At 35.8% G+C, this 13,626-nt stretch overlaps 1 protein-coding gene across 1 annotated transcript in view; it reads left to right on the forward strand.

The window, feature by feature from the left end:
* PGGT1B (protein geranylgeranyltransferase type I subunit beta) overlaps positions 1–9,257 on the forward strand; it is a 55,079-nt gene extending 45,822 nt beyond the window's left edge. Inside the window, exons 8-9 of the mRNA XM_081827221.1 lie at positions 3,080–3,188; positions 7,467–9,257. Coding sequence (XP_081683347.1) covers positions 3,080–3,188; positions 7,467–7,648 — 291 coding nt within the window. The 3' untranslated portion in view covers positions 7,649–9,257. The remainder of the gene's footprint in view (positions 1–3,079; positions 3,189–7,466) is intronic.
* The last annotated feature ends 4,369 nt before the right edge of the window (positions 9,258–13,626 follow it).

Here is a 13,626-nt window from a genome sequence, read left to right on the forward strand (position 1 = left end):
CCATGTTGTAGCATATATCAAAATTTCGTTCCTTTTTATGGCTGAGTAATATGCTGTTGTATGTTTATATCACATTTTGTTTACCCATTTATCCGCTGATGGACACTTGGGTTATTTCCATGTTTTAGCTGTTGGGAATAAGGCAACTCTGAACATAGATGTACAAATAACTGAGTTTATGTTTTCATTTCTTTTGTGTATTTACCTAGGAGTGGAATTGCTGGATCATATGGTAGTTCTCTGTTGAACTTTGTGAGGTACCGCCATGCTTTCCACAATGAGGGTGTGCATCATTTTACATTCCTGCTAGCAGCATACCAGGGTTCCAGTTTCTCTATACCCTCAATAACACTTGATTTTTCTGTTTGGTTTTGGTTTTTATAATAGCCATCCCAGTGGGTGTGAAGTGCTGTCTCATTGTGGTTTTGATTTGCATTTTCCTAATGATTAGTGATATTGAGCATCTTCTGATGTGCTCATTGGCCATTTCTGTATCTTCTTTGGAGAAGTGTCAATTCAGGTCCTTCACCCATTTTTTAATCATGTTTTTTGTTCTCAAGTGTTTGGGATATTAATCCCTTATCAAGATATATGGTATGCAGATAATTTTTTCCCATTCTATGGTTGCCTTTCACTCTGTTGGTAATGTCCTTTGATGTACAAAAGTTTTTAATTGTGATCAAGTCCAGTTTATCTGTTTTTCATGAAATCATTGCCAAAGCCAATGTCATAAGGATTTTCCCCGGTATTTTCTTCCAACAATTTTTGTAGTTTTAGCCCTTGAATTTAGGTCTTTGATTCATTTTGAGTTAATTTTTATATATGGCATAAACTAAGGGTTCAACTTCATTATTTTGCATGTGGATATCCTGCTTTCCCAGGTTCGTTTGTTGAAAAGCTGTTCTTTGCTCCATTAAATGGCCTTGGCCCTTTGTGGAAAATCAACTGAACACATACATGTGGGTTGGTTTGTTTGTTTTATGGGCTCTCTATTCTGTCCCATTAGTCCATGTGTCTCTCCCTATGCCAGTACCGTACTGTTTTAATCCCTACAGCTTTTGTAGTAAGTTTCCGAGCCAGGAAGTGTGAGTCCAACTTTGTTCTTTTTCATCATTGTTGGGGCTGTTTGGGCCCCTTGCAGTTTCATAGGAATTTGAAAATTGGTTTTTCCAATTTTTACAAAAAAGGCTATTGCATTGAATCTGAAGATCACTTTGGGTAGTATTGACTTTTAATAGCTTAAGTTCTCCTACAGTGAGCATGGGATGTCTTTTCATTTATTTAGATCTTTAATTTCTTTCAGCAGTATTTTGTAGTTTTCAGCATACACGTCTCTCACGTCCTTGATCAGATTTATTCCTAAATATTTAATTATTTTATACGCTGTTTTAAGTGGAATTGCTTTCTAATTTCTTTTTGGATTGTGTGTTGCTGTTGTATAAAAACCTCATTGGTTTTTTTTTACAGAATCGTTTTAGCAGCCACTGAGGTTAACGTATGTTTTAATCCATTATACTGTTCTTTTTGATGCTCAAAACATCCCATTTTTAGCCAGAGATCATTCAAGTAGGCTCTTGAGTCTTTTCGATATGACCTTGGTAGTCTTTGACAATTTTCTGAAAGCAACCATTTTTAAACATTTTAAAGATTCTTAATTCTTACGAATATCACAAGTAACTGATTTTTTTTATTTTTAGAAATATTTTCCTGTTTTATTTTTTTAAGTAAGTTTTCCACCCACTGTCAGGCATGAACTCATGATACTGAGATCAAGAGTCACATGCTCTACTGACTAAGCCCACCAGGCACCCCAACTTTAAATGATATCTTAATTTCTCTTTAGACATTATCTTTGATTCCCAACTATGAAGAATGAAGATTTAGCCTCCCTTTTTTCAAGCAGATTATTACTGGTTATATATTTTTTAGTCCTGAAACTTTTCCTCTTGCACCTTCTAATTCTGTCATATTACCTTTACTTTTATAATGTCGAGTTAAGTAACATTCATATTTTATTTAGTAACAGTATTCACATATTTTATGCTTTGCTTGTAGGTTGATTCTAAAATTTAAAAACCGAGAATCAGCACTTACTGTGATCATGTAAATATTGTTTATTGCTGAACCAAGTACATCTTAAGATTATAGTTTCTCCTTATGTAATGACCCATCAGACACTTGATGGAAAATGTTTCTAGCTGATGGATTCTAATGAGTCTCTTTCCTTTTTATTGTATTGACTAAATTAAAATGAATGAATGTGTTTCTTATTTGTATAATTCTTTTAGGCTTTGTTTCTCTTTTTGAGAAATAATGGTTCTTTAATCACTCATATCTTCTATGGCTCTTTGATTCATTAACATACTTTCAACTGCTTTGTGTCTTAACAGAAATTTTTTGAACTGTCTTGTCTACTGCTCCACCCTCCCCAACACCCTTTCATAGTTTGAGTTATTCTTTATTTTTTCTATTTAATGGGATCTTGAGAGAGAGAATAAACATATGTTCTAAATCTTAAAGCTACATAGTTTTTTATGCTAAAAGTATACTTGTCTCACCTTTTACCTTTCCTGATTAAAAAGCTACAATTTTTTTACTAGTCTCAAAACTGTCATCTGGTTAATAATTTTTGTTGTTTTTTTTTTTAAATATTTTTGGTTCAAGTTACTAACAGTTTGTAAGTAATAGTTCAAAAGCCTATAATAAGAATTAGAATATAGATAGATAAAATTGATAAAATAAAAGATAAAATTGTCCTTTTTAAAAATGAGTGATTAAGTTGAACAGATTGGCAGAGTTGTGTTTTGAACCTAGCTAAATGTGATGCAAAGAGATTAGTTGGGCGTGGTTCAGAAGAGGGAAGTAGTGAGTAGGTCAAGGAAAGGAGAGTAGTTGTGATCAGATGACAAAAATGATAATAATGTGGTTGACTGATTCTAAGTGCTCAGGTCTCCAGAGGCTTGCTTTGAGAGCCTTAGCTACAGAAAAGCATATTTAATTGATGTATATCTGAAAATTGAGCCAAAGGTCAATATGAAAGTTTGATGTCAGTAAATTTATATTTGTCCTGTCATTTCAGCTTCTGAAAATTTTTCAATACACCAACTTTGAGAAAAATAGAAATTACATCTTATCAACTCAAGATCGCCTAGTAGGGGGATTTGCCAAGTGGCCAGATAGTCATCCAGGTAATTTATTTTTTGTATGAATCTAGAACAACTCTATTTCTTGAGTAGACCCTCAGGCATCTTTGTCAGAAAGGGCATAAGAGAAAATTCAGCTACAGTTGTAAACTTAATATGTTTTTTAAAAAGGTAAATTGTTTAAGTTTAGGGGAAATTTAGCATGTTGAGGGGTATAAAGGAAGGGTTGGATTATCAAGATGTATTGCTATAGTATGCCTTGTTTTCCATATATTTCACTTACCAGTGTTTTATTTCATTTGAGGCAGTGAGGCAGATGGTCTCAATGGGCCCTGTCCAAAATAGAGAATCATTTGGTCCATCCAGAATCTTTAGGATTATTAGCTGTCGCTAGAGCCAAGTAGAATGAATTACCACGTCCAGAAGGGACCTGTTCTTACTCTGTTCAGAAGCCATTACATCAAATATCTCTAATTCTGAAGGTAGCTGTCCCTCACTGTCCATACCCTTGTTCTCTGAATTTCATCAGATTCAGGTTAATTTTTTTAGATGGGTACTTTGCTATCTGAACTCTTAACATTCACTGTCTAAAACTCAGGAGCCAAATAGATTCAGACAATGTGCTTTTTCATTGTTTTCCAAACTCAGGAGTGGCAGAGAAGTAAAGAACAAAAGATTCTTGGATTTAATAAGTACAGTCGATCCTTGAACCACACAGGTTTGAACTGTGCCTGCCCACTTGTAAATGGATTTTTTCGATAAATATTGTATTGTACTGTAAATGTATTTTCTCCTCTTTAATGCTTTTAATTTCTAAAGCCAAAGAATATTTTTTCTAGTTTTATTGAGAAATCATTGACCCTACATCACTGTGTAAGTTGAAGGCATACAGCGTGATGGTTTGGTGCACATCTATAATGAAATGACTGCCAGAGTAGGCTCAGCTAGCACCCACCTTCTCATAGAGATACAGAAGAAAAGAAGATGGTAAAGGGCAAACAATTTATGTTTGTGATGAGCGGTCTTAGGGTTAACTGTCTGAACACGTTTCCTGTATGTCATACAGCAGGGTGAGCTGAAGTCCTTGTGTTGTGTGTTACATCCCCAGTATGTACTTATTAGTGGCAATTTGTTCCTTTTGACCCCCTTCTTCCAATTCCCCCTCCCCTGCCCACCCCTGCCCCTCCTAAGCACAGGTCCAATCTCTTTTTTTCTATGAGTTTGGTTTTTTGTTTTTGTTTTTTAGATTCCACATGTAAGTGAGATCACACAGTATTTGTCTTTGCCTGACTTATTTCACTTAGCATTACACCTTCAAGGTCCATCCATGTTGTTGCAAATAGTAGGATTTCCTCATCTTTATGGCCGAATCATGTTCCATTGTGTATGCAGATACCACAGATTCTTTATCCATTCATCCATCCATCGGTGGACATTTAGGTTGTGTCTGTATCTTGGCTATTGTACATAATTCTGTGAACATGGAGGTATAGATACCAAGGTAGTGTTTTCGTTTCCTTTGGGGATATTACTGGATCGTATGGTAGTTCCATTTTTAATTTTTTGAGGCTTCTCCATACTTTTTTCCATAAGGGCTGTGCCAGTTTACATTCCCACCAGCCGTGTACAAGGGTTCCCTTTTCCACTTACACGCCGGCGTTTGTTATTGCTTATTCTTTTGATTATGGCCATTCTAGCAAGAGTGACATAGTATCTCACTATGGCTTTAATTTGCATTTCCCTCATGGTTATTGATGTCAAGCATCTTTTCATGCACTGGTTGGCCTTTTGTATATCTTCTTTGGAGAAAGAGCTATTCATATCCTTTGCCCCTTTTTCAGTTGGGTTACTTGTTGTTGTTTTTTCTGTTGAGTTGTTGGAGTTCTTTCTGGTTTTTTTTTTATGTTCTAATTTCTAAAGCAAAATAATATTTTTAAATTTTGGTATGTGTAACCATAGCTATAAATGTTAGAGCAGTACTGCAAGAAAACTGAGAATTGTCTTGATGACATTATTTTTCATCAGAGCTTGTACTATTTTAACAAATGTACATTTTAACAAATGGGAATAGGGAAATGACAATATCTTGGAAAGCATGTCTGGCATAAACATACTTGAAATACATTTTGAGTATTTACAGTAGATTTTTTTTTTAAGATCTATTTATTTGCCTTAGTGAGCAAGCGTGAATGGGGGGAGGGCAGAGGGAGAGAATCTTCAAGCAGACTCCCCGCTGAGTGTGGAGCTCGCCAGGGGCTCGATCTCACAACCCCTGAGACTATGACCTGAGCCAAAATCGAGAGTCGGATGCTTAACCAACTGAGCCACCCAGGCGCCCCAGAATAGATTTTTTTTTTTTAATTCTTGAAGGTATTTTCTAGCACTTATTTGCTAACTTTAATATTTGGGTAAATACTTGGATATAATACTTTTTACAGATATGGTAAAATGTCTTCAGAACCTGTAAACTGCAGAGCATAGAAAATCTGTGTATCATAAATTGAATTTATGTGGAAAGACCTGTTTAATAGGGCCTTTGGGAAAATCATTTTTTAAGAGTCTTTAAAATTAGGGGCACCTGGGTGGCTCAGTTGGTTAAGCGACTGCCTTCGGCTCAGGTCATGATCCTGGAGTCCCTGGATCGAGTCCCGCATCGGGCTCCCTGCTCAGCGAGGAGCCTGCTTCTCCCTCTAACCCTCCCCCCCTCTCATGTACTCTCTCTCTCAAATAAATAAATCTTTAAAAAAAAAAAAAAAAAGTCTTTAAAATTAGCATATTCTTGGTTCTAGTTAATTTAGTAGCAGATTTGACACAAAGCATTTTTATATACATTTACAGAAGAAACTTAAGAAACTAATGAACTTTTATTATGAAGAAACTATATATTTCAGCATTTGATATGCTTGAATATACCTACAGATAAGTTTTTTAAAAAAGCTTTGAGCTTTGAAACAATTAAGTTCTGGTTCATTGACTTTTACAGAAAGCTTTCTGAGAAAAAAATGTTTTATTTTTCCATTACGTGGAAAGTAGAAGATCCTATTTTATGTTATCCTGGATGGATTTTATTTCTCTTTCAGTTGCATTTTTTCCTAGAAAAGTTTCCTAATTTCTAGTCAATAAAATATAATGTTGGTTTGTGCCTTCTGTAATTTTAGAATAACTACAAGGAAAATTTCATAGTACAGGGGAAATTAAATTTATTTTTTGTGGTCTGAAAATGAGAGAAAAGTGAGCCAGAAGAAACCTAAGCATTCTCTTGAGAAGACATGAAAGGAGATTGACATGGGCCTCCACTAGTGAGATAACATTTTCAGAAATAATCTTGAGTAAGCACAACTATCTGTCCCTCTGTTTTGAAAAGTAGTTGATACTCATGTAAGTAAAACTTTCTAATACTTCTGACAAAGTTTGAGTCGGTAAGGTGTTCTGAACTTCAGTAGCTCTTGAGGCCATAAATGATGGCCAGTACAGAAATAGGAAAAATGCCTGATGGCTACAAAATCTGTTTTTTTGTAGTATGCGCATAACTGCAGATCTCTGAGCTCTTCAGAGTCCGTATAAGGCTGTCCAGCAGGCAACAGCCATGTGATTCCTGTGGCCACTTGAATGGAAGAGGGTCGCTGCCCCCAAAAGACGGGAAATAGTAGGGAGGCCAGTATAGAAGAAAGGTTATGGTATTTATAGCCACAGAGAATGTGAGTTTGTTTTTACTGTCAGGTCAGACATTTTTTGGATGATTGACATTCCCCTAAATAGGAAAACTAAATTTGGTACAGCATTCCACAGCGTATTATTCTGTTTAGGCATCTTTCACTGAACACAGTACTGTGGTAGTATTGGTTACGGAAATGTCAGAGGTAAAACTTAGTGGGGAGGGGTATTGCTGCTTAGAGTCAGAGGTTTATTTTCATTTTTCAGGAAAATTTTTCCTTTTATGATACAGAGCTAAAGCCCCTTATTTCTGTATTCTGTGGGAAGCAAAGGGGAAACCCCCTAAGTGAGAGGTCTTGTATTACTGCTACTCTACTTTGTTTTTTTAATCACAGAGGCTGTTGGGAATGTCACCTTTTCATTTGAGAACTGTTTTCCTTTGTTAATGATATTTTCTTCGATAAAATACCTGATTTTGATCATCTGTTTTTTTTAATTGGTGTTTTGACAAAGACTTTTTGAGAAAGCACTGTTTCAAAACCTGTATTTAACATTTTTCTAAATTTAATTTTAATGTGCTGGACTAATAGATATGTAGCTATAGTACTTTGCAGCATGTACAAATAAGAATGCCTGTTATGATAAAAAAAAAAAATACCTCGTTTTCAGATGCTTTGCATGCATACTTTGGGATCTGTGGCCTGTCACTAATGGAGGAAAGTGGAATTTGTAAAGTTCATCCTGCCCTGAATGTAAGCACACGGACTTCTGAACGCCTTCGAGATCTCCATCAGAGCTGGAAAACCAAGGACTCTAAACAGTGCCCAGAGAATGTGCACATCTCCACATGACTGACTTCACTTAGGTGGGGAGGGTGGGGGGATTTGTAGCATAACTGTAGCTCAAGGTTAAAAGCCATGTATAACCAATGTGCTCTTTTTTTAAGAGGTAGTCTCACAATCAAATCTCGTGCCGATGTCACTTTGGAATATGGTCTTGAGCCAGTAACCTTTGTACTGGGTTTCAAGAAAATCTTTGTTGAAGTCTGAACCACAGTGGACTCTGTTGTGGTTCTTAAATGTTTCTACTGTATTTCTAAGAAGTTCTTTGGGGCAAATTAACTATATGTATGTAGGTTATATTTTTAAAAAACTCTACGAATTGTATCATACTGTAAAATGGACACAAATCTTCAAAACAAGTTTACAGTTCACATAGCATCGATAATCCTTGGGTGAACACTTAGTGATCATTTAAAAAGCTTGATAGCTGATGGTAGGAAACTGCTTTAATGAATTAAGTATTTAAGATTCTTCTTTGAAAACAGATGATTCCATAATTTTTAAACAGAAGAATGACTTACTTTGTCTTATTAAGTGTGCCAGTTAAACTTATGAGGCCTACATAAATGAAATTAACTTCATAGCAAGGATGAATAGGCTTAACTAATACAGTAATTTTCTAAAGGGACATTGATTTAAGAAGACTATTATGTAATTGAGGGAAAAATAATTTAACTATGTGATTGTGAATGAGAAAGTTTTGTGCTGTGTGGGTCACTTATTTAGATGTTGTGAGGGTGAATAACAGTTGTGTTTGATTTTAATTTCATTAGTTGCTTTTTCTTCTTTCTGGGGAGAAAATAGTCATCTAGAAGGAAAGACATTGAGTGGTTTGGTTTATTTTTCTGAAATATGTGATACTGTAAATTGTACTTTTATAAGGGAGTTATTTTTAGCTATTGGGTTTTTTTTAGTTTGTTGCCTCCGGAGTGTGTTAGTGGTTCTGATTTCAAAATGACAATTTTCTAATTTTTTCAAAGTAAATAAGTAAAACTCTCAGTAAAAAACCAGAACCACTAAAGTAAATTTAATGGTGCAGCTCCATACATGGTCATTTATATTTTTATATTTTCAGGTAAGTGGAAGGGAAATGTTCTGTTTAGGGGTTAAAGACTGGGGTGTCGCTTTTGTTCTTCTTGTTTTGTTCATTCTGTGAACTAGCTAATTGTAAAGGAAATCGTGTAAAAACTCATCTTCATTAGTAACCAATTTATCAATAAATCACATCATCACTGTTGTTGGAATGACGTTCAAAGATGTGAGGCAAGTACTGAAATGGAGAAGAAAATCTCTTCACTGAAGGAGATAGGTTAAAGTTAAAGTCTTGGTGATAATAAATGTTGAATTATTCTACACAACTATCAGTATAAAAAATTACTAGTATTACTGTTTAGGAATTATAATATTTAAATTTTAATTTCCTAAATTTGAGGAGAAAATGCCCTTAAATGATGGTCCTTCCAAAGGGAAATCTGGTATGTGCTTAGAGAAATGATTCATTTGTTGTTGGCATCCTTAGTTTTAAAACTCCTCTTGCCCAAGTCAACTTTATTTTTTTTTTAATTAGAAATAAAATCCGTTTTCTGATTGTGGGGGAAAATATAAGCTTAAAAGCAGATGTTATCTTTCAATGAGTTATTTTAGTTGCGTCTATTTAAATCCTGGCAAATTAAGACATCCCTATTTCAAACTAAGTCACTTCCTAGACATCGGGAGTTAAAATAGCATATATGGAATGGCTTTAGAGCGATTATAAAAAAACCCAGATTGTTTTTCCTGAATTGCCACTAGCAGTTAGAAGGTAAGAAAGTTAGTAATAATAGTAACCGTATCCGTAAGTGGAAGAGAACTCCAAGTTTAAAAGTATTTCATAAAACTATTAAGAACTATTTCCTAACTCACTTGTATAATTTAATAGCATAAAATTATAAATTACAATATGATTCTAAACAGTACACGTGTGAGGGCCCTTTTTATGAAATCTTGTGGCCCAGTGAGTGTTCACCTTCCATCGTGACGTGCTGACCAAAACACAGGCCAGGGACCTGCAGAGAGACGACTCTTGTTTCTAAACAGTTATTTACAAGAGCAGTATTTATTAATAAACTAAATTATAAGTAATATTTCACATACTTATTCTTTGGCAGTGATATTATAATGAGCAGGGAAGTAGGAAGTCCAAAATCTCAAATAACTCTGTGTTCTGCCCCCACCCTCATTATAGTATTTTTCAGAAGTTAGTACGAGAAGCTTTTTTTTGAGCATCTGCCTGACAACAAGATTAATCAGGTCATACAACACAGTTCAGTGTATTCATCATCTACAGTATTTTTAGATTTGACCTGTAATATGTATACATTTTTATCAGATCTTTAAATAGTTAATATTTCATTTCAGTTCACATAGAGGTTTGGAAACGGTCGGACCTGCTAGTATTTGAGAGTCTGTTAAGTAAGGAGGTGCTCTGGAGTCTGAGGACTTGAGTTTAAATCCCAGGTCTGCAAGTTCAGCACTGTAATCTTGGACCCTAACTTCCCCATCCATAAAATCAGGGAGGGAGGGCTAACTCCTGAGGTTATTCAAGGATGAAATGAGATAATGCATATAAAGCACTTGACATAGTACTTGAAATACAGTAAATTCCTAATTATAATTTCTGTCCTAACCATCATAAAATGATTGTTATTAAAATCTCTCTTCTGTAATAGAGATCCCACAGGGGTTAAGCTCGGGGACGATGACGGCAATAGTGTACTTTCTGAACCTTCCAGTAAGAATACAGAGTAACCAGGGTAGCCCCAGACCCTGTTCTACAAAACTAGATGACCGTTGTCCTCATGAACTTCAAAGTGCAAGTAAGGAAGGAAGGAAGACGACTGGCCGACGTAGTTTCAGCATCTGTGGGAACGGGGAGAGCAGGCAGCTGTGTTTCTGACAGCCCCCCGTTTCTCAGCCGCCTGGCAGGGGGCCAGTCAACAGAAGCTGCAACTGTGCAGGCTTCGACAGGTTCCATTTGCAGGTGAGTGTCACAGCAATGCACCAAGATCTGCCGAGTGTGCTAACGTAGTCTGGGCCCAGTGCTGTATGTGTCCAGAGCCCAGCACTGAGGAGAAACTGCTAGAATTAGGATTACAGCTTGACAGGACAGGTATGGTAGGGCAAAGAGAAGAGAAAGTCCAGGTAAAGGCTGGGAAGGAAGGTCAGTAGTGATGTCCTGTCAACCACTGTCAAAATGAAAATGGAGCTTTAGGGCAGTGGAGCTAAAAAAAAGTCATCATAGAACACGCCCCTCCTAAAAAAGTACAGGAAAACGCTCTTCCAAAGAAAAAAACAAAACAAAACTGTGAGAAGGATTACAATCAAATCTCATTGAGAAGTTAGAAGAATTAAGAGAAGCAGCAAGCCAGCATCCCCAAAGATGGTGAGAGCACACCAGAAAGATACGACCACAAGACTGATGAAGGCCTCAATATTTTTTTAAAAAACAGTTATGACAGGAAATTTATAGTATTTAGAACTGTATCATTAAAAATGGGAGAAGCTGAAAATTATACAACCAAGCCTTAAAAACTGGAGGAAAAAAGCAAACCAGAAGAAAACTGAAGGAAGGAATTCGTAAAAAGGGAGAGCGGGAGGGAACTTAAATACACAAACCACCAGCGAACCCCTTCCAAGAAAAAAGGGAGGACGCAGAAATACACATTGAAATGACAACTGGAGAAATAACCACAAAACAGGAAATTTTTCAAAATTATAAGACTAATTTTATATAATTAGAAATATGCAGATTTCCAGGATTTACCCTCATAGACACAGAAATTTAGAACAAACCAGTTACCATAGAAGAAACTAATAAAGGACTTCTTACCAAAAAAGTGTCAGGCCTTGATGATTTCAGGGGATTTCTGCTAAACCTTTAAGATTAAATAATCCCAAAGTTGATACAATTCCAGAAGCTAGAAAAAGAATCCTGAACCTCAAAGTGCCAAAAAAAATTTTTTTAAGACTTCTGAATTGATTTTATAAAGTGAATACATTAGCATTTCCAAAACTGAAAAAAAAGATTGTAGCAAAGAGAAAATTATAGACCACTCACAAATATCAATGCAAAAACCTTAACAGTGTATTAGCAAACACTCCCAACAGCACTTTAAAAAGGTAATAAATCATGACAAAGTTGGGTTTATTATAGGAATGCAAGGATAATTCTATCGTTGACAATCCATCATATTAAAAGAGTTAAGGAGAAACTCATTCCATTTTTCAGAAAAGACATTTGATGGAATTGAGCATTCAGTTCATGCTGAATGTACTCGGAAAACAGAAACTGATGAGTAATTCATTCACATTGTACCTCTGCCCAAACGCCAGCATCTTAATGTCAAAACAAAAGAGGCTTCCACAAAGTGAAACAAGACATGCCCCTATCTCTCTTTACCACTTACATTGTGTTGGTTTTAGCCAATGCAGTTTGACAAAACAAAGCCATGTGAATTTCATGGACAGGAGGAGGTTATTTGCAGATACGCATTTACATCTGGAAAACCCGAAGAAATTTGTTGAAAAACTGTAAGAGAACTTACTAAAGTAGCAATTACAAATCTGCATTCAAATATCATACTTGGATATAAGTTTCAGCACTCAGCAGGCATAAAGGAGTGTATATAACTCTGATTCCATTTAAATGAAGTTCAGAACAGGCAAACTTCATAGGTGTCAAAAATCAGCATCCCCTTTCAGTCACTACCCCCTCCACAAAGGTAAGCACTATCATGACTAAATCACCATCGTTTTGTCTGTTTTTAAACTTTATATAAGTGGAATCATGTACGGTATTTTTCATCTGGCTTCTTTAGCTCAACAATCCCGGGAAGAGTGCAAGGCAGCTTCCGTGGTGCTGGTTACATCGGTGCCTTCATTCTATGACTACTTACCAAGCTGTATACTTGCCGGTTTGTGCACTTTTCTGTATGTATAATCACAGTTCAATAAAAATGTTTACTAAAAAGGATAAAAGACTTTATAAATATACAAACCTAGTTAGAAGGTGCCGTTGAAGAGAAGACCCCTTTTGTGATTACAAAAAGAAACTTATGTGTAAACCTTTTTTAAAGTTTATTTTCAATCTCTACGCCCAACGTGGGGCTCAAACTCACGAACCCGAGGTCAGCAGTCACACGTTCTCCCAACTGAGCCAGCCAGGTGCCCCTATGAGGAAAACTAAAAAATACACTTTTGATCGAAAATTAGACTTCAACAATTTAAAAAGATGTATCCTATTCTTAAGAAGACTCAACATGAAAACATGTTTTTCTCCCAATAAAAATGATCATGTTTGCTTCTGTTTGAGAGAACATCCCAGAAAAGCTATGGAAACTGAAAAAAAAGAGAGGGACTAGCCCTAGCAGACATTAAAACACACTCTTATTAAATCCTCCATAATTAAAAGTTTGGTATTGGCACATGAATAGGCAGGACAGAGGAGAAATTCCAGGAATAGACCCAATGGTAGTCATACTGTAAAGGCAGCGTCTCAATTCAATGAGAAGGTGAAATTTTTTTCTTATTTTTTAAAAGATTTTATTTTTAAGTAATCTCTACACCCAATGTGGGGCTCAAACTCAAAACCCCAAGATCAAGAGTCGCACGCTCTACCCACTAAGCCAGCCGGGCACCCCGAGAAGATAAATTTTAAAATAAATGGTATGGGACTGACCAGTGATTGATTACTTGGATATCTACATATATTGTTAAAGAATTTATAGCTTCTTTCATTTCGAACTTTTTTTTCTTTGTTACAATGAACATTTATTCTTTTAATTTAAAAAATACGAAAAACAGTGGTAGTCCTCACCCCACCCCACCCCCATCCTATAATTCCTGAAGTTAATAATCACCACTGTTGTGTAAATCCTCAATCCTTTCATCTCTCTCCATACACATGTATGTTTATGTATCTGTATATTTAAGCACTGGTCATTCCAACA

The sequence above is a fragment of the Leptonychotes weddellii genome, chromosome 7 (genome assembly GCF_054177405.1).
Source record: "Leptonychotes weddellii isolate Sample4059 chromosome 7, ASM5417740v2, whole genome shotgun sequence".
In the NCBI taxonomy this organism is placed as follows: Eukaryota; Metazoa; Chordata; class Mammalia; order Carnivora; family Phocidae; genus Leptonychotes; species Leptonychotes weddellii.